This window comes from Leucopleurus acutus (genome assembly GCF_964270905.1).
Source record: "Leucopleurus acutus genome assembly, chromosome: 7".
In the NCBI taxonomy this organism is placed as follows: Eukaryota; Metazoa; Chordata; class Mammalia; order Artiodactyla; family Delphinidae; genus Leucopleurus; species Leucopleurus acutus.
In genome coordinates, this window is record NC_139150.1 from 70,019,103 (window position 1) to 70,045,907 (window position 26,805).

General features: G+C 42.2%; 3 protein-coding genes across 3 annotated transcripts; all 3 read right to left on the reverse strand.

Moving 5' to 3' along the window:
- Window positions 1-7,674: 7,674 nt before the first annotated feature.
- Window positions 7,675-8,220, reverse strand: LOC309963624 (interferon alpha-1-like; the record flags this gene model as incomplete). Its single annotated transcript, XM_082842091.1, has 1 exon — window positions 7,675-8,220. One exon carries the CDS (start codon window positions 8,218-8,220, stop codon window positions 7,675-7,677), a length of 546 nt encoding a protein of 181 aa, XP_082698217.1.
- Window positions 8,221-11,912: 3,692 nt separating this feature from the next.
- Window positions 11,913-12,425, reverse strand: LOC309963683 (interferon alpha-13-like; the record flags this gene model as incomplete). The annotated part of the gene is made up of 1 exon (XM_082842199.1): window positions 11,913-12,425. One exon carries the CDS (start codon window positions 12,423-12,425, stop codon window positions 11,913-11,915), a length of 513 nt encoding a protein of 170 aa, XP_082698325.1.
- Window positions 12,426-21,229: 8,804 nt separating this feature from the next.
- LOC309964404 (interferon omega-1-like) lies at window positions 21,230-21,905 on the reverse strand. Its single transcript, XM_082843389.1, has one exon. The coding sequence runs from the start codon at window positions 21,836-21,838 to the stop codon at window positions 21,251-21,253; it is 588 nt and encodes a 195-aa protein (XP_082699515.1). The 5' UTR covers window positions 21,839-21,905; the 3' UTR covers window positions 21,230-21,250.
- Window positions 21,906-26,805: the final 4,900 nt, after the last annotated feature.

Below are 26,805 nucleotides of genomic sequence, written 5' to 3' on the forward strand. Positions count from 1 at the left end.
CACACACATTGCCCCAGGCAATCATCACAACAATCCTGGGACTCTCCCAGACACAGACTATGAAACTTAGGGAGGTTAAGTTGTCCGAGTCATTATCCAAAATTTTGCCCCCAAAACAGTCATTGTTCCACCACGTCTCACACTGTCACTTGATGGGTAAGTGCCATGGCCCAGCTTTCACATGGACGAGCAGAGCCTGGGTTAGAAGTGTCCCAGGTCCTGACTTCTTTGCTTTCTAGCTCTGAGTGTCTCCTCTGGGGGGCCATTTCTGAGAGTACAGGCTCTAGGAGGTGACATTGCCAGCAATTATAGACCTGGGACTGTATGGAGAAGAGAACTAAGATCAAACCTGGGAGAGCCCAGGATTAGAGAGCAGAACCTTACCTTTCATAGCTCCTGCTTTTTTCTTCCTGCTTCTGCGTTGCTGCTGAAAGCCGCAAAAATGAAAGAGTTCACAAGCTATTTTGTGCCTTTCTCATACTAAAGAAGCAACAAACGTTATCAATGAAAAATGTTTGTGACTTTTTGCATTATTTGAGGTCTCTGTTATTTCCATATTATTCATTTTTAAAGTAGATCCAAGTATTTTCTACTGATCCTTCTTTCTCAAAGAATTTTTACTAATTCCCAGAAAATCTTTCAGAAGTATAATACACAAGGACTTCCCTGGTGGCAGAGTGGTTAAGAATCTGCCTGCCATGCAGGGAACACGAGTTCAAGCCATGGTCCGGGAAGATCCCACATCCCGCGGAGCAACTAAGCCTGTGTGCCACAACTACTGAAGCCCGCGTGCCTAGAGTCCATGCTTCGTGACAAGAGAAGCCACCACAATGAGAAGCCTGCGCACCGCAAGGAAGAGTAGCCCCCACTTGCCGCAACAAGATCAGGAATGGGGCACTCTCTGCTCTGGGAAAACTGACAGAATAGGCCTGCAGGTAGTTAGATAATTTCCTGAGAAAATTCTATCAATTCAATTTTTTGCAACTTCTCATACTTAGAAAAGCACTAAAAGCATTACTAGTGACAAATGCTCCTCATGACTAGCAGCAACCTTCTCCCAAGATGTGTCCTAGATTGCACGTATCCTCTTCACCACAATCACATATATACTGACGTCCCCATTATGTCCTTGGAGCAGTTCGTCAGAGCTGACTGAGAGGCTGTCCTCCAGGCTATAGTCCTCAGTAAGTCCTCCCATAAAACTGAACTCCCAGCTCCTGTGTTGTCGTTTGTTTCCAGTCAACAAGGACCTCACCGATTTCCCAGGAGACCTCCTCAGGTCAGCCTGCTGTTCTCAATCTCAATGAAGACACCTCCATTTCTCACCTACAGTCCAGGCTGGACATCCATTTGTTTACTGATAGAGTCCAAATAAGAATCTTTACTCTTTATTGTTCCAACTGTTGGTTAAGATGTGGGTACCGAAGAGGCCTTATGTATGACCAAGACGGAAGAGCATATGCGCTTCTTAGGCAGAAGCAGTGAAGGTTTTTAATGGGCTCCTTAGCAGGGAGAGTCTGGCTTGAACTCCAGAGTCACCCTCATGGCCTTGTATAGTTGTCTTTATTTAAATTTCTAGCCTCAGCCCATTAAAACATCATAATACTGAAGAATTGAAATCAAAATATTATTTAAAAAATCATCTGTTAATAAAATGATATTTTTAGCAGCAATATAGGAATGGTTTCTGCTTGTTTTAGGACCCTAATCCTTAGGAAGGTTTCCAAACCTCTAAATGTACTTTAAATGTCCTTCTGACTTTAAAAGTACCTACTCAGTGCTATATGCACCAACTGGAAAGAATAGAAAGATGATTGATCCATCAGTGTCCTCTTTCCAAAGTGCCTAAATTAAATAAATGAATTTCCACTTAGCTCTTTGTTGCTTTTAGAAATTGTGACCTTCCAGTGTGCATGTTACTGATACCTGCCCTGCTGGAAAGGCTCTACCCCAGTTGTTGCTAAATATATTAAAATTCCTGCCTGTGTCCCTTCTATTCAAGCATGTTTTATTTTGTTTGTCTTTCAAAGGGACAAAGACATCATGATGGAATGTAAGAAATTCCTTGGATTGCATTGTCCCCAGGAATGTCCTTCCCTGCTCTGTGATTACTTGCTGGGTCCTAAGGACAAAACAAGTTTGCAGCTGGCACTGAGGTAACCCTCATCCCTTCCAAGACTCCGCAGGCTGCTGTGGTATCAGTGCTGGGGACACTGCTAGTGGCCACATCCTTATGGGAGAACTCTGTGCTATCGCATGCACCTCAATCTTTTCTTCTCTGAAAAGGAATGTTCTGGAGAAACACTTGCCTCAGTGCATCTCATCTGTGTTCTTCCATGTCCTGAGGACCTGCCGCTGTTCCATTGAACGCTTTAAACATCTCTGTTCTCCTTCCAAGTTCTCAAGCTGCTGCTGCCTTTCAACTCCATGTTTCCTGCGCTTTGGGCTTTTTGAGCAAATAAGAGTCCTGAACCAGGTGAGTTCCTCCTAGTGCAGTCAGCACGTGGAAGTGTGCAAATAGAGGCACAGGTGAGCTCCTGGATTCTCCACCACTGTTCAGTGTTGGGCAGGGTGCCATCTATTTACTGTGTTTCTCTGGGAGTCTGGACAGTCTGGACCTGCAGTGCTTGGCAGGCGGAGAGCGTGGAGTCATATGAGTGTTTCTGACAAACCTAGAACTTTCACTCAGCTTCTGCTTTCCATTGGTGGCTTTGTAGTCTTAAGGGGAAATTGACAGCCAGAAACCCTAATGGAGAAAGAAACAGCTGTATGAATGGGCAGTACAGCTGAATGCAAAGTGAATAGGGAAAGTACACTATGGATTTCTACACTGGGAGGAACTGAATGATTGTGATATTTTAGTGAAAGAATGGGATCCAGGAAAACAGAGAGGAAGGGGAATTGTGCCATGTATCAGAATCAGCAGATAGATATATGGTATATTTTATATGTAGCATATTTTATACTATGTATTCATATATATGTACCATATATGTATATTATTGCATATAAAATTACATACAATTGATGACACACTTTCTCCCAGTTCTGTTTTTTAGGCTGTCATTGTTCTGCAGTCAGTGACAGAGAGAGGGGGAGGAGAATTCATTATTCCCATTTAGAGCTATATGAAAAATATAGGAAACAACACACTACCTGTTTAGCCCTCACTCTGTGGATGATACTCTGCTAAGTGTTCTTAAATATTCTGGTTGGTCTAATATTCAATACAACTCTAGGAATATTTTCCCGACTTTATATTTGAGGAAACTGAGGCTCAGGGAAGTTAAGTGATTCCCCAGCATCACACGTGTGTCCTGGCAGAATCTAGACTCAATGCAGAAACCCATATCACATATAAATAATTATTTAACTTCCATCCTCTGTAATTCTCAAGCTCTTTGTTTTCTTCTTTGGTGCTTTCTGAAGATCATTTTTCCCTGGTTGACTCCTAAGTGCACTAGCTACTCCACCTTTGTGCCCTCTTCAGACTCTCCTTCTCTTTCTCACTCTTAAAAGTTGAAGGTCCTCATGAGCTTTCGGTCGTCATCTCGTTCTACACTCCACTCCTAAGGAACGATATCCACATATGCTGCTTCCAATGGGAAGTCTGTCTTTAGATGTTTCTTGGCCACTTTATGGAGTCCATGTGCTTTCTCCCCTTCTTGAGATGCCTCATTCCAGATTCTGGTGAGAGAATCCCCTTTTCCCTATCTCTGATTGTAATAGGAAACTTAATTGAAATAATTTAGCATGATTACTGTTTTTATATCTTTTATCTCTTCCAAACTGAACTCTCCAGAAGAATAGGTTTGGCATTCTCTTTTTTCACCTCTGTATTCTCAGAACTATCATATATCCAATATAGAAATATGAAGTTTTAAAATATAACCTGGAACTTCCCTGCTGGTGCAGTGGTTAAGAATCCGCCTGCCATTGCAGGGGAAACGGGTTCGATCCCTGGTCCGGGAAGTTCGCACATGCCGCGGAGCCACTAAGCTTGTGGGCCACAACTACTGAGCCTGTGCTCTACAGCCCGTGAGCCACAACTACTGAGCCCACGTGCAGCAACTACTGAAACCCGCACGCGTAGAGCCCGTGCTCCACAAGAGAAGCCATCGCAATGAGAAGCCCGCGCATCACAACGAAGAGTAGCCCCTGCTCGCCACAACTAGAGAAAGCCTGCGCACAGCAACAAAGACCCAGCACGGTGAACAATAAATAAAATTTAAAAAATAAAATAAAATATAAACCACTGAAATAAATGAATGATGAGAATGATGAGTAGAATTTATCATCCATGTTTCAGTATGCCTTGCAAATTAAAGCTACTTCTTTTTGTAAGGAAAAAAAATCCAAATGTCATTGGGGGAGAGTTTCATAAATTAAACAAGAAAATAATTTGAAACAATATAGAGGTAAGCATATTTTATTATATTGAAAACACTATAAAGGTGAACATGATATTATATGAACAAAACTATTTTAAATACCATACATAGTATGACTGAGATAAAGTAGAAGAATAAATAGATGACTACATTAGAGCCCTTTGCACTTTAATCACTATCATTTTGACTCCTGGTCTGATCATTTCTAAATCTCTACTGTATATGAGTGTAGTTCTGATACTTGCTCTGTCTCTTCAAACTGTGTTTTCACCTTTTAGTATGGTAAGTTTCTGTTGAAAGTTGAACATGATGTATGGGGTAAAAGGAACTGAGGTAAATTGGCCTTTAGGGTGAGGAGTTACATTTCTCTTGCTACGAGGTTGGCTGTGTTTACTTCTAGTCCTGGGCTGTGTTTCTGCCCTCTTTATTTTCCATATCAGCGAAGCTGGCTTAGCCTTGGGATTGGTCTTCTTGAAAATAGATTTATTAGACCTGTTTGACAAGTAACCACCATAGGTGACAGGTCTATATCTTGTTCACCATTTTATCATTAGTACAGAGTTCATAATAATTATTCCAAATAATAACAAAGAGTATTCTTAGATTTTCCATTAGACCTCCCATCAGAAGCTTCTACTGACCTCGCGTCAGAGCCTTATATTGAAGTAATTATTAAGCATCATTAGATGATTCAGTACATTTCTCCTGAGCTCTTGGTTCATCATTCTCCATCTCACAGTGAAGACGTAGGGTGGTGAAAATGTAGGGCATAGGATGCTAGATAAAATTAGCCTTCTCTGCTTTCCTGGTGTCAGAGTCTTTGTAATGTTATACGTTCTTTTTCATTTAGTATTTTTCTGGGCAGGGGTTGTCTTGCTACTACTGAATTACTTCCTTTATCATCTTGAGTTGAGTATCTTAAGAGGGAAGCAAAAATGGAAACATAAAGGGCCCATACCATGATTTTCCATAATGTGCAATACATCATTGATTTGCTTCTCCATTCAACTTTCTTGGAAAGCTGTCCTCGCATTTGATGTACTGAGGTAAAAGGAAAACAAATGCAAATCTGACTATGATGAGAGTGAAAGAAGTAAAGTGACTCCCCAGGTGAAATAATGACAATGGGAGTTCTACTCTTGTTACCCTTCCACTTGCTCCAGAATGGGTTCTGCTGATTAATTTCAGCAAATCAGCTCTCACTAAGGTCAGTTCTATCTGTTTCCCTTGTAGTGGATGGTTTGGTTTCAAGCACGGAGCAGCTTACTGACATTCAACATCATATTCATCAAAATAATGATACATTATCACTGTAAGTGATTAAATGTCAGGATTTAAAGTAAATCAAATCTTGAACATTGATATGAGTTTTCAGTACATCAAATCCATGAAATCTCTTCAGAAGCAAAAAATAGTTCAAAAAAGGAAAACAATGCAGAGAAAAAAATAATCCACATCCATTCTAGGTTCCACCCTATGTCTCTCCTCCAATTCAGACGGCAAATATCTCAAACCTATTTTCTGTATATATTGTCATTCCCTTCTATTATTCATCCTTCCACCTTCTCCACTATGGTTTCTGCTGATTAATTCTACCAAACAAGCTGTCACTAAGTGGCCAATGCCATCTCTTTTCCCAATGTAGGAGCACTTTCCATCTACGTTTGCACGAATGCATTGAATCTTCTAAGCAGTTTCAGTCTTTCAGACATGGTCTTCTCATTTTTCTCTCTTGTCCTGTTAACATATGGCCATTCCCCTTGCTTTCCTTTGTAGCGTTCCCTCGCTTTTAACGTTAACGTCATAGGATTCAATTTTCAGTCCTTTTCTCATGTGATACTCTCCTCCTGTTTGATCACTTCTTCTGTTCCATGCTTTACACTTCATGGAATTGCTTATAAATTCCTATCTCCACTATCCAATGGACATTTGCACTGAAATGTCTACTAGTTAACTATAGGTAATATCTACTGCTTTAATTTCTATATCCTCACATGACATGATCCACCTTCTGCTGGGGAAATTCCATTTTCCCACCTTCTCACTGTAGCACTAAATTTAACCGATATTAATTTCTACTACAAATTAGTACTATTTTAAAAATAATTAAATTTAATTGTGAGTTAACTGATTTTTTAAAATTATTTATCTATTTATTTGGCTGTGCCAGGTGTTAGTTGTGGCACACGGCATCTTCATTGCTGCGTGCAGGATCTTCATCGCGGCATTCGGGATCTTTGGTTGCAGCATTCGGGATCTTTTAGTTGTTTGCGGCATGTGGGCTCTTACTTGTGGCATGCAGGATCTAGTTCCCTGACCGGGGATGGAATCCGGGCCCCCTGTATTGGGAGAGCAGAGTCTTAAACACTGTACCACCAAGGAAGTCCCTGTATTACCTGATTATTGTTTTTAGGTTACTTTCCTTTAAAAAAAAAATCAAAGTTACCCAAAGCAGAATTGGATTAGTTATGTTCACCTCTAGGTCCTGAGGGCAACACACGACCTGGCTAGAAGAAGTCTATTTTTATTTCTAACGTGAAAATCGTAATGATGGGTCAAGGAATTGTAACATACATTCTTTAATCAGGTTGCACATTCAGGCTTGGTGTTTCTTCCTCTTTTTTTTTTTTTAGTGGTACGCGGGCCTCTCACTGTTTTGGCCTCTCCCATTGCGGAGCACAGGCTCCGGACGCGCAGGCTCAGCGGCCATGGCTCACGGGCCCAGCCGCTCCGTAGCATGTGGGATCTTCCCGGACCGGGGCACGAACCTGTGTCCCCTGCATTGGCAGGCGGACTCTCAACCACTGCGCCACCAGGGATGCCCCTTGGTGTTTCTTTTTTAAAGAAAAAAAGCAAAACAGGAAGTTTTCTCTAGTAAGAATTTAATGCACAAGGAAAACTCATAAACTGAGTTAATACAAAGTATATATTTATTCTATTAACCACATTGTATACATGCACATAATATTATGTAAATAAAAATAATTTAAATCTTTATAAATAGTGAAATAAATATTAAAATAGATAAATAAATATTTAAGTAGATAAGTAAGTAGATAGATCAGCATGGGCATCTATGAGGGACGAGTGCCTGTAGAGTAGAACATCATGTTGCTTAATATTCCTGAAAACACTGGACAAATTAATTCAATTCAGGGCATGATGAGAGCAGAAATGAGAGTCTTTGACATGGCAGCACAGGTGGAAGTATGGTCTTGTTAGTCACTGAGAATCATTTCGGTGTTGAACCAGGTGTGTGTCATTCCTTCCTCCTGAGTCTTTCTTACAAGTTCGTTGATGAAGAGAAGGATCTCATGACTTCTGCTCTGACAATCTCCCAGGCACAAGGGCTGTACTTCTTGTCTTGCAGATAGACAGTGATTCTGTGGAAGTATTTCCTCACAGCCAGGATGGAGTCCTCCTTCAGCAGGGGAGTCCCTTCCAGCCCCGCCTCCTGCATCAGACAGGCTTGCAGGTCAGTGAGCTGCTGATAAAGTGCAGTGCAGAACTTGTCCAGGAGGGTCTCATCCCAAGCGGCAGCCGAGCCCTCTGTGCTGAAGAGCTGGAAGGTCTGCTGGATCATCTCATGGACGACAGCGATGGCTTGAGCCTTCTGGAACTGGTTGCCTCCAAACGCCTCCTGGGGGAATCCAAAGTCATTTCTGTCCTTCAGGCAGGAGAAGGGGGAGATTCTCCTCATCTGTCGCAGGAGCATGAGGGCCCTCGTGTTAGCCAGGCTGTGGGTCTGAGGCAGGTCGCAGCCCAGAGAGCAGTTAGAGTTGCAGCTGAGCAGCACCAGGGCCAGGAGTAAGGACAAGGTTGGGGACATTGGGGACCCTGCAGATACTGCTGGCCTGGCTGAGGTGGGGACTCTGTGAACCCTGCTCTCTAGGTTCTCTGAAGACCTTCCTTCAGGCCTGGGTCTTAAATGGGAGTGAATTGGTTTCCATTTTCTGAATGTTCCCTCTTACTTTCTACTTCTGTTTTTGCTTTTCATTTTGCACTCTCCAGATAGGTTAGGGCAGCGTTTCTCAACCACTGTTTTTCATCCTTGCCTCCCCTTCTCCTGCCCACAGAACCTTTCTAGATATTTTTTTTCCATATGGCCCCCCTATGAAATTTTGATACACAGATATACTGTGTACATCGGTATGTACTCCATGCATATCTCTACTTTATAAATAGAAAAAGAAAGTGAAAAGTTTTTTCTTTTTATTCAAAGCAGTGGTGAGTATGACAAAAATATTTAGTCTAAAAATTAGCTGTAAAAGCTACTGCAATTAATTTAACATTTTGGTTAGGTGTGCAGAATGACTTTTAATGTAATACATTTACTTAATAAATAGGAATGTATCAAAATACATATTCAATAAAAATTTATACAAATACTTCATAAGAATACCAATGTATAGATATATTTAAAAATCTATCAAAACTGCTAAAACCATTGAAAATTTAAATGATTTTCTTAACTTTTATTTTTAACTAATCTTAGTTTTGATTCATATCATAAAATGATTTCTAACTTCACTAGCTGCTAGATATTCCTCTAGATATTGTCAACAACTTTTTCTCTTTAGGACTAGACATAATTATTGATCTCCTAGATAACTTTTTTAGAATTAAATAATAAAATACAACCTATTTGTGCTTAATTCCCGATGCCCACATCACACTGAGGCTCAAACATAAGCAAAATCCGCAAGACAGACAAGGACAGCTCATAAGTAAGCAGAGGGCACCTCTCACATCATGACTTTGAATCCAGTCATATGATGGAGAGAATGAATGTAATGAAACATCAAGCCACCATAGCTTGTAGCACTGATCCTGCATATTGTGTATCTTCCATGCACTCAATGTCAATGCCTCTCGTCTCATACACAAGAAAACCCAAAGAGAAAAATGAATACAAAGGAATGAGATTTTGCTGGATAGGGTTGAGCTTTGGAGTGCCACCCACCATTGTAGTAGCTAAGATTTGTTCGCACCCCTAACAACTACTGTTTGCACCCGTGGGAGCGATCTGCTCCCAGATGATTTAGGAATCATCATCGATTTGAATCTTTCTCTGTATTTTTGCATTGAATTTCAGATTCCCCAAAGGACTGTCAGAGGTTCCAATCCAAGCCTATTCTTTTCAAACAAAAGAAAACCATCTTTGTAATTAATTGAGAACTGGATAAATGTTGATTGGTATCATGGAAAGAATTCACTTTCAACTCTGATCATGAATTCTTTTATTTTGCAGTGGATGTTCTGTGGCCTCTGCCCCCTCTAATACCGATCTTTCAATAAATAATAGGTATGTGACTATCTGTGGCAAATCAGCTCTGTAGCAACTGGACTCTGTCGTATTCTCTGTGGTATCCTCGGCACCAGGCCCAGTGTAATCACGCAACAGGTAATTTTTTTTTTTTTTTTTTTTTTTTGCGGCACGTGGGCTTCTCACTGTTTTGGCCTCTCATATTGCGGAGCACAGGCTCCGGACACGCAGGCTCAGCGGCCATGGCTCACGGGCCCAGCCGCTCTGCGGCATGAGGGATCTTCCCAGACCGGGGCACGAACCCGTGTCCCCTGCATCGGCAGGCGGACTCTCAACCACTGCGCCACCAGGGAAGCCCGAACAGGTACTTTTAACGAAAGCAGTTTCTCAGATGGTCTCCTCCCACTGGAAGGCAGTTACGAATGACCAAGCTATTTTCCTTTGTCACCGTCGTATTTGCTGGGATTATAATAGACAGTGGCTGGTATTCCCACTCTACTCCTACTGGTATCAGTCATGCCTACTGAGTTTGTTGCTAAAACCACTAGGATTCTCTTTCCTTTAAGGAGCCTATGGCTCTGGGGATTCAAGTTGTAAGAGCAGCACAATTTTCAGCCGTTGCCCGGCACTCTATTAAACTCAGGAAGATGGCCTCGTCGCTAATTTGTCCTCTACTAGGTCATGACAGAAAATAACCAGCTTGATGTCACATACAGAGCCATGTATCTGAACTCAAAGTCTCCCTGATTCACACAGGTCACAGCAACCAGACAATTAACCATGTTACTCTTCGGTGGATCTTTACGGATGTGGCAATGACTACCTATATCCTGAGATTCCTTGGAGACTCCTCACAAAGACTCATGAATGATCCTTTTCCTCCTGTGTCTTCTTTCCCTTTCAAGGGACGATGGGGTCCATTTCAGTTTGATTTCCAAATTTTGACACATAATAATTAAAGCATTACTGCAGGTTGGAAATCAAGAGTTTGGATTCTGAGTCCTTGGTCTGCTCTTTTGGCCTGGTAAATGGCTCATTCTTCTTTATTTACATGAATATATTCTCTCTTCTGGATGCCAAGACATGTAGCCTTCAATGCCCTTTCTGGTCTGAATGTTTCCGTCCCCGCAAAATTCATATTTGGAAGTCCTAACCCCCAAAGTGATGGTATCAGGTGGCGGGCCCTTTGGGACTTGATTAGGGTGTGAAGATGGAGGCCTCACGATGGAATCAGTGCCCTTATCAACGAGGTCAGAGATAAATGCCTCCCTCACCTGCTGTATGATGATACAAGGAGAACTCTGCAGTGTGAGACCTGAAGCAGGCTTTCACCAGAAGTGGACCGTTTCTGTATTGTAAATAAGTTCATTTGTATCATTTTTTTTAGATTCCACATATAAATGATATTTCTCTTTCTCTGTGGTCAGATTGTTTTTTAATGAAGTGTGTGCAAGCAAGAACATTAGTTTTTCCCCTCCACCCCACCCAGAACTTCATTAGGACAAATAGTGTAAAGATGAAAAGTGGTCTTATGCACTGAACTTGTCTCCTCGTCTATTAATCATCCAATAATTTCCCAACTTCTTTGCAGTGAGATTTCCACAAGGATAAATCCAGGCCATGTAATGTGAGCAGAAGTGCTCTTGCCCTGTATAGTCCTGGCCCTTGAAAACGTCCCATGTGATGCACCAGACTTTTTCCCTTTACCACTGAGTGGAATAGACTCAAATACTGCAGAAAAATTTGCAGTCACCTGTTGATGATGGAAAAATCCACAAAACAGGGGGTACCCATGTCCCCGAATCACTCTTTGGAGAGCAACTTAGAACATCCATCTGAGCAGGAATGCCTGCCTTGTGTTCTTATACCAGGGAAAGATAAGATTCTATTATGATCAAATTCCTGACAGCATTCTCTTTACCCGTTACAGCAGTCAGCATTAAGTTAACTGACAAATATCTTTAACACCACACTATCCAAAAAACCTTTCTATACTTCATGTGTTGAAAATAGGAAATACCTCTCCCAAAACTTAAGTAATCTTTTAAATTACGTTATAAAATTATTTATACAAGAAAAGAGATTGTGTTCTGTCAAAACCTTTTTTAAAATCATGATTTTCTTTTCAGACATTTTTCAGCCTGTGAGGAAACACAAGTCGAGATTGCTTTGGACTTGAACACTAATGTAATTGAATGAGAAGTGTCACGAGTATAAAAAATATTCTGTATTTGTTGACATTTCTTTGAGGATTCTTACATAAGGGAAAGGCACCTTTTAATTTCCACTCTGACAACCTCCCAGGCACAGGGGCTGTATTCCTTTGCCTTCAGATAGACATGGATTCCATGGAAATACTCCCGGGCAGCACGTCCCAAATCTCGACAATCCAGATTGTCTTTTTTCATCTGCTCCAGTCGGTGCAGCCTCAGATGAAGGCTAGAGAGAAGTTTATCGAGGAGGGTGTTGTTCCAGGCAGCACGGCTGTCCTCCGTGGTGAAGAGGTTGAAGATCTGCTGGAGCATCAGATGGTGGTGACAGGTGCCTTGAGTCACCTGGATTGGGGTGATATTCTCTCTTTTCCAAGGAAATTTGAAGTCGGTTCTGTCCTTTAGGCACCACTGAGAGGGGATCCTTTGCATCTGTTCCAAATGTTGGAAGACGTCCTTGTTTTCCTGGCTATGGCTTCTAGGCAAGTTCCAGCCAAGAGAGTAAGCAGGGATAGAGCAGAGCAGCACTCCTGCCACTAGCAAATAGATCTGGGCCATTAAGAAAGGGTGATTCACTAGATGGCCGCCAGGAGAGGCGTGGGCACCGCCAAACAATTAATTGGAGGGAAGCTTCCTTCCCTGGAACTGTGGACAGCGTCCTTCCCTAGGCGGCCGGTAGAGGGCGCAGGGTTTGTTTGGGAAACGCCGACGATTAAGTTTGCCTTCTGCAGCTGTCTCCTGCAGCTCGAGAGACAGGGCGAAAAGTAGTCCCTGCGGCTGCTTTAATAATCAGCATAGTGCGCGAAACACCTTGGTTTTCTCGGTGCTGAGTGTTGAAGAGGAAGCCTTGTGGCGGCCTCGCCAGAGAATTTTTGTCTGGCTGGCAACAAGAACTTTGCATTTTCAGGCTTCCCCTGAGTTTTGCGCTTTATTTTCTCACAGAAACTTGAGCGAGGCAATTTTTGGGAAAGAAGCCTTTTTCTGAGCGGTCTGAGGTGGGGAATCAGAGCGATCCCCAGCCGCAGAGAAAGGGGAGCCGATTTTTCCGATTCGGGCTCGTTTCTGGCGCGAGACAGCGAAGGCCCAGAGAAAGGGGAAGGCGGCGGCGGCGATGGGAAGACAGGACGGTGTTGGGGACGCCCTGAGGGGTGAGTCGGGGCGCGGCCACCACCGGGGCCGAGGACGCGGGAGCTGAGCGCTCCTGTAGATTCTCTGGGACTTCATGGAGTCTTTCAAGGATACAGCGTTAAAGTGAGGGAGAAAGTATTGAATATCTGACAAGTAGGAATATTAAAAAAATTCACAGCCTTTTTTTACATTTTAAAATTAATTAATTTAACCTAATTCATATATTTAAATTAAATATTTTAAATGTTTGATATTTTTATAAATTTATGTTAAAATATTTTCAATATTAAGCATAGAATATTAAAATATATTTTCATATTAAAATATAGCATTTTATTAAACTTTATTTAAACTATATTGTCTTTATACTAAAGTAAGTATTTCATATAATTAATTATTTGTTTATTTATTTTAGGCTGGGTTTATTTATTTTAGGCTGGGTTCAGTCTTCATTGCGGTGTGCAGGCTTCTCATTGTGGTGGCTTGTCTTGTTGAGGAGCACAGGCTCTAGGTGCGCAGGCTTCAGTAGTCGTGGCTCGCGGGTTCCAGAGCACAGGCTCAGTAGTAGCAGCACATGGACTTAGTTGCTCCACGGCATGTGGGATCTTCCTAGACCAGGGCTCGAACCCGTGTCCCCTGAGTTGGCAGGCGGATTCTTAACCACTGAACCACCAGGGAAGCCCCAAGTATTTAATATAGTTTTACTTTTCTATCTTTAATGGAAGCCAACTCATTAATATTGTCAAGATTACTTTTTCACTTGTTTTTAATTGAGGGAATTACCATGTTTGACAATTTCTAATGACCCCGTGATAGTCTTAACTGATTTTTAACTCATGTTCCTGAAATGTCTTTCCAGGACCTCACCTTGACTATAAGGTTAGAAAGAAGAGTTGGTGTGTACGAGCAATTGAGGACATTTAGCAGGTCAGGCTTTTTCATTTTTCTTTAGTAAGAATTTTATACACTAAGTGGAATTTGCCCAGATTTCATTTACATCATGAAGGCTTACTTTGTAAGACTGTCAGGGCCATGCAAATGGAGGTCAGCTTCATTTCTTTACTTAAAAGTTTTATATTTTGTTCCTCGTGCATATTTTGGGATTAAGTTTCATTTTAAAATGTTGCATTAAAACATCCTTTATCTTGATGACTTAGCCTTCTTACCATTCGTGCTTAAGAGAAGTACTAGCTTAACGTTGCCCTAATGCTAACCCAGGAAATAGCTTTTGAATTAGAGTATTGTGCTGTTCCATGGCTGAAAATCTAGGAATGCTTTAATTCTCATCATCTCTCCCCCATATATATATTTCTTACCATTTTCCTGGTCTCTACAACATTATTTTAATGTCTTTTTTTAAAGGAAGGAAAAACCCTTTTGACTGCCTTCTGATTTTCTCAACTCACACCCCCTTGGCTATGGTAACCACAAATTTGATCATTTTCTCTGAGGTTATGTTTGTTTTTAAGGTATAATTTAATCTGTGTCTTAAAAATTAACACCAGAGGTGGTCTGAAACAAAATAAGGTGAGGAAAAGGACTATTTATCTCGTTTATACTAGTCACAGAGCAGCCTTTTTTTTTTTTCTTCTTCTTTTTTGTGGGAGGAGGTCAAAACACTTTCTTAGATGCTGCAAAGAGCTTCAGGTGCCGTAGGATTTCTCTCCTTAATGTACGGGGCACTGCTCTAAGGGTGGAGACTAGGTCTCTACTCCTTCGCAGGCCTACAGGCAATCCTTCTCCTAGAGTTTGCATTTGGGGGCCTCAACATGCAGACCCCTGAGTATTAAGGAACCTGTAGTCAGAGCTTCTCTTGGCTGGGCTGAGGGTGGACTATACAGGTTACCATTTGTTATATTAATACAAAAGGCTGCTATCATTCACTCTGTTCAAATTCTCAGCCTGTACTTTGCAAACTTTATTTTATTTGATCTAGGCAATGTCTTGTGTGACCTCCATTTTTTAAAAGAGGAAATGAAAATCTGATGTCATTTAAATTCAGGAGCCCCAGATTTTTGTCAGAGTGGAGCCTTCTGCTGCTCCCAGGCCCTCGTCTTCATCAGCTCTGAGCACTGGCCCTCAGCTGCACTGAGCACGTGGTGCTTCCTTCATCCTAATCCTGCCTCTAAAGTCTGTCCTCCCTGCTCCCTGGAGGGCAGTCACCATCCCTGCCTCACTTTCCTGGAATCCACATTGCCAAGCGCATTGTCACATATATACGCAGTCAGAACATTTCTGGTGACGGAATGAAGAGAACTGCATGAATTCACCCTTGCTGTTCATTTTTATGTCACCATTATCTGTAAACTTTCAGAAAATGTGAGCTATGGTCCTGTAAAGAAATGTGGAAGAATTTAAATCTGATGTATGAGTCCCTTTAGAGGAGAATGCAGAGAGGTGAGGCTAGTTGTATTTTGGTGCAATTTAAGAAGTGGCAAAATAGAGTACAGGGTCAAACCTCTAAGTATTCGTATTAGAACTGAAAAAGAGATATATTGAGACTCAGGTTTTTATTTCAACCTTGGGTCTCATTTAGATGAATACATCCTATTGGATTGATACTCTTTCATGGTCCAGGAGTGTGTTTAATTTCCAGTGTAATAAAAGAATTGAAGTTGTGACATTCTATGTTGCCCATAAATGGCCTATTTAAGAATCTCATTTGCAGGCAGGTACTCAGAGCAGCTGGATACAGGCTCCCACAGCCAGACACCTGCATCACCAGGCTCACCGGGGCCTGCCACCCTCCTCACTGAGGACACCCAGGATGATGTTCTCCAGCCCTGTCTGCACCCTTAGCTGTCACCTGGCCCAGAACCACAGGCTGCCAAAGCAGGAGACCCTCACAGTCCTGCCCCTAACAGGGAGAATCTTCTTTGTTTTCCTGCCTGAAGGACAAGGAGGTTTTCAGGTCCCATCAGCACCAGTTTGCTGACAGCCAACTGGATCAGGGAAAGCATCTGCAAGAGCAGTTGGTAAGCTGGCATCCCAGGGGTCTGCAGGAGTTTGCCAAGTAATTACATGCTGGTCAAGTTTGGCCATGTGTGGAGATCATCTAGGGTAGCAGGTAAATATGAGGGTTTGGAGCTAATGACATTTGTTTGGAGATGTGACCCTGGGTAAAGACATGCATATGGAAGTCAACAGTCATAGAGAGGACGTTTGGAACTATTTGGGAGGTTGAGACTATATGTGCAGAGAGGATGAAGTGTGGGACTAGCATAGATCTTTGAGGAACACCAATTCCCTAAGATGAGAGTGTGGAGTCAACAAAGGAAGGAGAGAAGGAGGGGCAGAAAAGCAGAGGACGGTGGTGACAGGGAGACCAGATGAGCGTCAGACTTTAAAATGGCGGGTATAATAACAAGTATCTGATGCTTCGGACATGTCAGCCAAGGCTGCTTCACGTTGATCTCTAACCTCAGTAAGATGTAGCTTATTGGCAATATCTTATGACCTAGTAAGTATGTTAAGAAATTAATCTCAATTTTCAAGATATTTTTTTCCTCTCATTTGTTTTAAGCAAGGGTCTTAGAAGACCCTTAAGGCTTCATAGATAAAGCATTCAGCTTTATATATATAATCAGGGTTTTTCATTGGAGAGTTTTATTCACTACTTCAAAATGTCATCTTATATGGATAAATTGCATAAAAATTTGTAATCTGCATCAAAATGCTTTTAATTTCAGCATGATGTAAATTTAAATTTAATATATTACTTTCTACTTAATATTGATAAATATCTTCTGTGCCAATGCACTGGCTGCATTTTGTTTTGATGCCCACTAGAGATCCATGGGTATTTGCAATCTAGTGTTTGGTACATCTGTGAGAATATTGCATTTGCTCGTAGAATTTAAAAATGTGTTTGTATGCTTTGCACAATACTTAAAAAGATGATCCTATTTTAATTCACAGAGGTAGAATTTTTGCATAACAAAATTATGAGCTCAGTAAGGCACAAATATGGTATTATATCAATATCTTCTGGGGACTTCCCTGGCGGTCCAGTGGTTAAGACTTCTCCTTCCAATGCAGGGGGCGTGAGTTCGATCCCTCGTTGGGGAGCTAAGATCCCACATGCCTCAGGGCCACAAAACCCAAACATAAAAAAAAAACAAGCAATATTGTAACAAATTCAACAAAGACTTTAAAAATTGTCCACATCAAAAAAAATCTTAAAAAACTATGTATCTTTTGAGTGGACATGAAATAATTGCTTTTACTCCTTTGTGCATACCTGTCACAATAACAACTATCATTGCTATGTTTAATATGTCCCTGGTGCTTAAAATAATCTGCTCACTTAAGATAAGTTTATGACTTGTTATATTCTCATGATATAGAGCATATAACATGCGATGGTATGTTGAATGGAATATAGTAGTCTCATTATCCCTATTCTAATGCTGAGAAAACTGTACTGTAGGAAAAAGAAAACAATTGCCCTAAATCATGCATGAAGCCGAAGGAAGACTAAGGAGATGCCGAGCTAACAAATTTACTGGTCACCTGAGAAGACGAGAGTAACCCACAAGAGAAGATGCAGCAAGACTGTCATTTTCAAACACTTTTACTGACACAACTATGTTAAGCTTATTACACTTATCACTTTTATTAACAACTCTGAGGACCAATGATGTCCCTAACAGTGTGCAGGTTACTGGGTGGGAATAAGAAGTGTAGCTGGAGAGTGAGCTGAGTGCTACGGTACCTGATGTAGATGGAGATCTCTTTCCTAAGCCTGATAAGACTATGCAGTTCCACTCCCAGGTTTGCTACGACCCTATACTGCTCTGCCTCCCCTTTGGCCTCCTCTTGTCCCTGGTTGCTCAACCACAAACATGGCCAGGAGTTCTGCATCCCTGCTGCTGCAGAGCCTGTCCCATGAGAAAGGAAAGGCGAAAAGTCCTCAGCTGTACACTTTCATTAAGGCTAAATTGAGAACTGGGGAGCTGAGCTGCTTTGCCCAGCCTTCATCAGGACGCAAGAAGGCCTTGGAGTTAGATGAAAGTTATTCTCCATCAAAATATTTGGGGTCCTCTGGTTTGTTCCATTTCCTTCTGAACTTGAGACCTCAGGAATGCCAAATTCCAGTGCTGTTTTGGGGAATATGTGAAGTTTCTTGTCTCTGTTCCTAGAGGCTGATTGGGACATTTGGGAATCTATGTGCCTGTGTAACCCGAAACATTCCAACCCACGGCTGTTTACAGATCAGTATCATGATGGAGAAGGGGAAGGACTGGGAAGTCCAGTTCCTGAGACTCATTCTTTAATGGATTTTCTCAATTTGTAAAGCCCCTCAGCATTTGTCAAATTCCTATGCTTTTGTATTTGCTTTGTGAAGGGCTGTATTCATCATGACACAAATGAAGGTGGCTGAGATGGTAGAGGGCGTGCAAGGCCACTGTCAGACTCTCTCCCTAACCTTCCTCTGCCTCAAACACTGAAAGTCAGCTCTCAATCAGAACTGGAGAACCTCTTCCTTTCCTTAAACCCAGTTTCTGGACTACTGCATCCTTCCCCCAAATGCAGCAGAGACAAAAGAAAACACTCTTTTTTAGAAGAAACGATTTACTTGTGAAGAATGAACTTTGCTGTTTTTGAGAGAGACCATTTTGTTTTCAGAAGATGCCTTACCCCAAGGCTTCCTTCCATAATCTGTTCCCAGTGGGACTCCCTCGTGTCAACCTCTTGCTGGACTAGGACCCTGGAATTCCACAGGGCCAGCTAGCAAGAGGGATGCCTGAGATGACAGAAGATATGAATCACCTTTCTGAAGAGAGGGTGGGGCTGGTGTCACATGAGTGCCTTTCAGGTGAGCTCTGCAAACCAAAAATAGGAGCCTGGGTGTGTCTAGGGAGAGTGGAAGCAAAGAGAGAGTGGAACATGCTGAGCAGACTGTTCTACTGGGAAGAGATTCTTTCAAGATTAATGCCCAGGAACTAGAATTTGAGGTCAGAGGTTCAATGACACTAATAGTAAGGTCCATATGTGTAGAGCGGTGTCATTTCAAAGCTCTTTCACACACATTGCCCCAGGCAATCATCACAACAATCCTGGGACTCTCCCAGACACAGACTATGAAACTTAGGGAGGTTAAGTTGTCTGAGTCATTACCCAAAATTTTGCCCCCAAAACAGTCATTGTTCCACCACGTCTCACACTGTCACTTGATGGGTAAGTGCCATGGCCCAGCTTTCACATGGACGAGCAGAGCCTGGGTTAGAAGTGTCCCAGGTCCTGACTTCTTTGCTTTCTAGCTCTGAGTGTCTCCTCTGGGGGGCCATTATTTTCTGAGAGTACAGGCTCTAGGAGGTGACATTGCCAGCAATTATAGACCTGGGACTGTATGGAGAAGAGAACTAAGATCAAACCCGGGAGAGCCCAGGATTAGAGAGCAGAACCTTACCTTTCATAGCTCCTACTTTTTTCTTCCTGCTCTGCGTTGCTGCTGAAAGCCCCCAAAATGAAAGAGTTCACAAGCTATTTTGTGCCTTTCTCATACTAAAGAAGCAACAAACATTATTAATGAAAAATGTGACTTTTTACATTATTTGAGGTCTCTGTTATTTCCATATTATTCATTTTTAAAGTGGATCCAAGTATTTTCTACTGATCCTTCTTTCTCAAAGAATTTTTACTAATTCCCAGAATATCTTTCAGAAGTAGAATACACAAGGACTTCCCTGGTGGCAGAGTGGTTAAGAATCCGCCTGCCAATGCAGGGGACACGAGTTCAAGCCGTGGTCCGGGAAGATCCCACAAGCCGCGGAGCAACTAAACTTGTGTGCCACAACTACTGAAGCCCGCGTGCCTAGAGTCCATGCTTCGTGACAAGAGAAGCCACCGCAATGAGAAGCCTGCGCACCGCAAGTAAGAATAGCCCCCACTTGCTGCAGCGAAGACCCAATGCAGCCAAAAATAAAATGTAAATAAATAAATAAATTTATTGTTTTGAAAAAAAGGAAGTATAATACACAGAAATTGCAAGTATCTTCAACATACAGCACAGGGAAATTTCACACACTGAATACATTGTGAAACTAGCACCCAAGTTAAACGTAATAGATTTTGCCCAGGACCTAGCATGTTTCTTATGTTGCTTTCCAGTTGCTACCTCAGAGCAGCTCTCCTTCTCCTCCCCGATGGTAGCCACTCTGTGACTCTAACAGTCCTGATTATTTCTGACAGACACACTTTTATGCCTCTTGTGTATATTTACTCACTGTATCCTGAGAATAATCCTATGAAAAAATACTACTACTGTCCCCATATTAAAGGTGAGGAAACTAGGGAGCTTAGTGATTGTGTTATTTGTCAAGGTCACACTGCTATTAATAGCAGAGCTGGGATCCAGTGCCATGAACCCTGGCTCCTTCTCATAGAGGTTTTGAAAATCCTAGAACTCTCCTTTCACTTGTGCTCTCTTCCTGTGGCTTTCACTCTAACAGAAACCTTGAAGCTGGAAACCTGCACAGAACCAGAGCAGCTGTGTAGCTGGTCAGTGAGGTGGAGGGTCTGAAGTTATGTGTAAGGGATGAATGGTTCAGTAAAGCAGGACCGGGGAGAAGGTGAGAGGAAGGTGCCAGGATTGGCCAGTCAACACCATATGTCACCAGCTTCCCTCGAGGAGATGACTCCTTCCCACAGGTATTTGCACCGACCACTCTTTCCTTTTGGTATAAATCAGTTACACCTATGACATCAGGACTAACCATTCTCCATAATTTTCAGGACTACCCTCAATTCCATGGAATTCCACCTTTTGACAAGCATTTCCTGAAATGAAAGTGGTAGGACTGTTCCAAAGGACAAAATGGACCAATACTAGTCTGAAATAAATTTACACAGAAAAAGATAAGAATGTAGGTTTCAGAACTTAAAAAACTCAAGAAGTTTTCTCTCATAAGAATTTAATAAATAAAACAAAATGCAAATTTAATGAAATGGAAAGGTGAATATTTTCTAAATTTTAATACAATGTAAGTATAAATATATTGATATGAAAATATAAAAATAAGATACATAAATAAATAAATAAACAGAATAAATAAATAACAGGGTAGTCATTGCTTAGGGACTGATCCCCTGAAGCTGAATAATTTTAACATATACTTGCTTATCTCTACTGACAAAGTATTCGCTGAATTAATACAATAAATTCTGTGATTAAAGTTGAAATAAGAGCCTTCTGAAATGACTAAAGACATGTGTGCAAGGGTGATAGGGCATCTTAGTCAATGAGAATCATTTCAAGGTGACCCCAGGTCTCCATGCATAATTCTTATCCTTTCTTGCAAGTTGGTTGATGAAGACAAGGATCTCATGATTTCCACTCTGACAATTTCCCAGGCACAGTCACTGTATTTCTTCTCTTTCAGGTAGAGGTGGATTCCCTGGAAGTACCTCTTCACGGCCAGTGTAGGGCCCGTCACTCCCAGGGCAGTTTCTTCATCTCCCATCGCCTGCACCAAGCAGGCGTCCAGGTCCTCCAGCTGCTGATGGAGTCCAGTGCGGAGTTTGTCCAGGAGGGAGGTGTCCCAGGCGGCAGGGGAGCGCTCTGTGTGGAAGAGGCGGAAGACCTGCTGGAGCATCTCGTGGAGGACAGAGGTGGCCTGGGCCTTCGGGAGCTGGCTGCCATCCACCAGGTCCTGGGGGAAACCGAAGTCTTTTCTGTCCTTCAGACAGAAGTGAGGGGAGATTCTCCGCATCTGGCCCAGAAGCATGAAGTTCTTCCTGCTAATCCGCACGTGGTTCTGAGACAGGTCGCAGCCCAGAGATCCACCAGGGCCGTAGCTGAACACCACCAGGGCGGTCAGTAGAGAGAGCACGAAGGCCATGGGGCAAATGAGGCTGCTGCTGGCCTGGCTGAGACGGGCGTCCGGGGGAACCTTGGGGGTAGGTTGTGTGATGACATTCTTTCTAAGCAAGGCCATTAAATAGGGAACACAGTAATTTTCATTTTCTAAACATTTCTATACACTTTTACTTCCGTTTTTTGATTTTCACTTATATCTTCTCAGTATGGTCTATGAAGATGTCATCATTCTAAACTATTAATTTTGCAAGAAGTTTAATTTTCCCAGTAATTTCAGATGTGCCCATCCAAATGGATATTTATTAATGACATGAGAAAAGTTTTCGTCTTAAAGTCAGAAGTGATGTAGGTTTGTAAATACGCACATTCTATATCTCTTTCATGCATAAATGTTGGTCTTCTCTGTTCCAGGAACAAATTTTTAGCCCTGATCTTAGGTTCCATTTTTACCTCTTAGTTTACCTAGGAAGGCAGGCTCTCTCAGCCATATGCTTTCTGTATTTGCTTAGGGATTTACCAGATCACTCTGGCATAAGCTGTTTGAAACAAAAGATGGGTTTTGTTTAGTGTTTGATTTAGAGAAGAGGCTGATTATTATGAGTCCATGAGCTTCTCCCATGTTTCCTTTCCTTCTAGAACATGTTCCTTCATGTCCATGTGGTCATGCTTCAGGGGACCACGAGGTGAGGACTATTATAGATATTGTCCTTTCTTTCCACCATTTTCTTACTGGAGACCTATAGTCCTCCACAGGCTGGGCCAGTACCCCCACCAGGAATCCTGGTTCTTTTCAGGAGAATATGGGTGTGGAGATCCTAATTCCAAGACAATTGTATTTCCCCAGCAGCACCTCAGTCACAAGGGAGAGATCACATCTAGTTACACCCTCTCCTCTAGAGTGACAGAGTCCCCTTCCTAACCTGGACTCCCACCCTGAGGGCAGGCTCACCACATCCCGAGGACTTTACAATCTCCTATCTGGGGAGGGGCTTGTTTATTTGTTGGGAAAATAATTCATCTTCCAGGACCCTCACCCTTGCCCCCGGAGTGTTTGTGTGAAGGACCCTAGTCCTCAGTGGTGACCTCCTCCCCTCCTGACCCATGTCCTCAGGTATCAGAAGTGTCAGCAGCCCTCAGACGCTGAGAGCAAAAGTGTGTTTTCTCTAAGGTGGTGGAGGAGTTACCCAATTCTAATCATTTTACCCTGAGTAGACACATAATTTTTATTTTGCCAAATACAAATTTTATTATTCAACTCTTTTACTAAAACTAGTCAACACTTGTTATGCTCAAAGTTTCTGAGCTGGGGGCAGAGAATTCAGGGACGGTGTTGTCTCTCGTTAAAGCTTATGTCACAGAAACCAGTGAGGTTCAGTTGTTCATTCAGTCAGTTGATGCCAGTGGGCTTCTCCCTTCCTCTGTCTCTGTCTCCCTCTGAGAATGCAGGGCAGCGAGGCCCAGGATTAGGTCAGAGAGAAATCGCCTTCTTTCCTTTACTTGTGTGTAATTTTTCATTTAAAGTTTTTGTCACTTATATTCACTTAGTGACTTATTGGACAAGATTTGTCTCGCTGCTCCTGCATTAGTTCTAATTCATGATGAGGTAAGAACAATAAAGGGAGGTAAAGAAAGGCAAAGGGGCTCCAGTCTCTATCATTTTCAAACTTTAGATTTTTTGTTTATCACTGCAACTGTCCTAGAAAGTAAAAGTCGACAGCTGTCTTGTGGGCATAAAGAAAACAAATGTGAGTCTGAATGTCATGAATGTGAAAGAAGGGAAGTGATTTCCCCCGACACAATGCCGGATTCTAATTTAGCTAACTTGAGTGCAGCACAGTTGGAGAGGAGGCTACGTCAGAGGAGAAGGATGAGGCCAATGTGAAAAACAGAAAGACAGGAACATGGTTGCTTCTGCCAGAAGCTCAGAAAAGACCAAGTCCTGGGTCAGTTGACGGCCTTCAGCTTCGCAAGACCAGCTCCCTCGTTTTTCTTTCATTTAATCCATGAATGATCAGTTTTGAGGAGAGAAGGAAGAAGTCACACCCACCAGCTCACAAGTGACTGGCAACCAGAACCCCAGTTGCTAGAACACTAACCCTGTCTGGGAGGATCAGCAAGATCCGTCTTGCTGAGCATCCGTCTAGGTGATAAATGCATTCAGGCAATGAGAAGGGTACTTTAAGAAAACTAGAATTAAAGGAAGGGAATTAGATGATTCCAAAAGATCCTGATCTTATCTGGTTAATAGGAATCGTGATATTAAAAAGTAAGAACTGAATTTTATTGCTTGCTACTAATGGACTAGCCACTTTCTAAGTTCTTTAAAATTTAGCGACTTCCCTGGCAGTCCAGTAGTTAAGACACCGAGCTTCCACTTCTGGGGGCACAGGTTCGATCCCTGGTCGGGGAACTAAGATCTCGCATGCCCCGTGGCGCAGCCAAAAGATAGAAAAAAAAATTAACTCAACACTCTCAATAACCCTATTGGATCCAACTCACTTATACAACTGGAGAGAAATATAAATCTGGACGAATGAACTGTTCCAAATGTACCAAAGATACAAGGGCAAACCTTAGGGTACTTACAATGATTTGTCTGAAATCATCCATTAAAGAAAGTGAAGACTGCACATGAACATGATATTTACGAACCAACGAAATAAGCAGACAGAGGAGAGTGAGATGACAAAGGACCCTTATTCCACTTAAGATGCCAAAGGGTTACTGTCTGTGGTTTTGTAGGGCTACATAGGGTGTGGTCTGCGTCAACTGAACTGACTTTAAGCTCTAATCAAAATAGACAAAATCACTATTAAGTAGTTAGAAGGGAATAGATTTTTCTGCCTATTGAAAAAAAAGGAAGTTTCCTAGTGGCCTAGGGGTTACGATCCGGCACTCTCACTGCCATGGCCCCGATTCAATCCCCGGTGAGGGAACTGAGATCACACAAGCCACGCAATGCCAAGTGTAAGATTTCGTGAGTGATTTCTTCAATGAAATATAGTAAAATAACTTTATTAACCCTAGAAGAGCTGACCCCTGGAATCTATGTATTTTTAACGCTTGAGTTTTCTTGTGAGTTTAAGAAAAAAAAAAGCACCTAACAATTTCTAGCCATGTGAGCTCTGATGTTTCTCCTTCAGGATGACAACTAAAAAGTCACTCACCATCTGGTTCTACAAGAATAAAGTCATTAGCCACAGCAGTCCCTTACCCCAACACGCCCTGACAGGAGTTCAGGGTGGAGATCAGGAATGGGGCACTCTCTGCTCTGGGAAAACTGACAGAATAGGCCTGCAGGTAGTTAGATAATTTCCTGAGAAAATTCTATGAATTCAATTTTTCACAACTTCTCATACTTAGAAAAGCACTAAAAGCATTACTAGTGACAAATGCTCCTCATGACTAGCAGCAACCTTCTCCCAAGATGTGTCCTTGATTGCACGTATCCCATTCGCCACAATCACGTGTATACTGACGTCCCCATTATGTCCTTGGAGCAGTTCGTCAGAGCTGACTGAGAGGCTGTCCTCCAGGCTACCTCAGTAATTCCCCCCAAAAAACTGAACTCCCAGCTCTTATGTTGTCGTTTGTTTCCAGTCAACAAGGACCTCACTGATTTCCCAGGACACCTCCTCAGGTCAGCCTGTTCTCATTCTCAATGAAGACACCTCCATTTCTCACCTACAGTCTAGGCTGGACATCGTTTGTCTACTGATAGAGTCCAGGGAAGGATCTCTACTCTATTGTTCCAACTATTGGTTAAGATATGGGTATGACCAAGACGGAAGAGCATACGCGCTTCTTAGACAGAAGCAGTGAAGGTTTTTAATGGGCTCCTTAGCAGGGAGAGTTTGGCTTGAACTCCAGAGTCACCCTCATGGCCTTGTATAGTTGTCTTTATTTAAATTTCTAGCCTCAGCCCATTAAAACATCATAATACTGAAGAATTGAAATAAAAATATTATTTAAAAAATCATTTGTTAATAAAATGATATTTTTAGCAGTAATATAGAAATGGTTTCTGCTTGTTTTAGGACCCTAATCCTTAGGAAGTTTCCCAAACCTCTAAATGTACTTTAAATGTCCTTCTGACTTTAAAAGTACCTACTCAGTGCTGTATGCACCAATTTGAAAGGATAGAAAGATGATTGATCCATCAGTGTCCTCTTTCCAAAGTGCCTAAATTAAATAAATGAATTTCCACTTAGCTCTTTGTTGCTTTTAGAAATTGTGACCTTCCAGTGTGCCTGTTACTGATACCTGCCCTGCTGGAAAGGCTCTACCCCAGTTGTTGCTAAATATATTAAAATCCCTGCCTGTGTCCCTTCTATTCAAGCATGTTTTATTTTGTTTGTCTTTCAAAGGGGCAAAGACATCATAATGGAATGTAAGAAATTCCTTGGATTGTATTGTCCCCAGGAATATCCTTCCCTGCTCTGTGATTACTTGCTGGGTCCTAAGGACAAAACAAGTTTGCAGCTGGCACTGAGGTAACCCTCATCCCTTCCAAGACTCCGCAGGCTGCTGTGGTATCAAAGCTGGGGACACTGCTAGTGGCCACATCCTTATGGGAGAACTCTGTGCTATCGCATGCACCTCATTCTTTTCTTCTCTGAAAAGGAATGTTCTGGAGAAACACTTGCCTCTGTGAAGCTGATCTGTGTTCTTCCATGTCCTGAGGACCTGCCGCTGTTCCAGTGAATGCTTTAAACATCTCTGTTCTCCTTCCAAGTTCTCAAGCTGCTGCTGCCTTTCAACTCCATGTTTCCTGCGCTTTGGGCTTTTTGAGCAAATAAGAGTCCTGAACCAGGTGAGTTCCTCCTAGTGCAGTCAGCACGTGGAAGTGTGCAAATAGAGGCACAGGTGAGCTCCTGGATTCTCCACCACTGTTCAGTGTTGGGCAGGGTGCCATCTATTTACTGTGTTTCTCTGGGAGTCTGGACAGTCTGGACCTGCAGTGCTTGGCAGGCGGAGAGCGTGGAGTCA

Bases quoted from the DNA above. Each gene is read 5' to 3' on its own strand.
- LOC309964404 (XM_082843389.1), bottom strand. From the start codon at position 21,838: ATGGCCTTCGTGCTCTCTCTACTGACCGCCCTGGTGGTGTTCAGCTAC.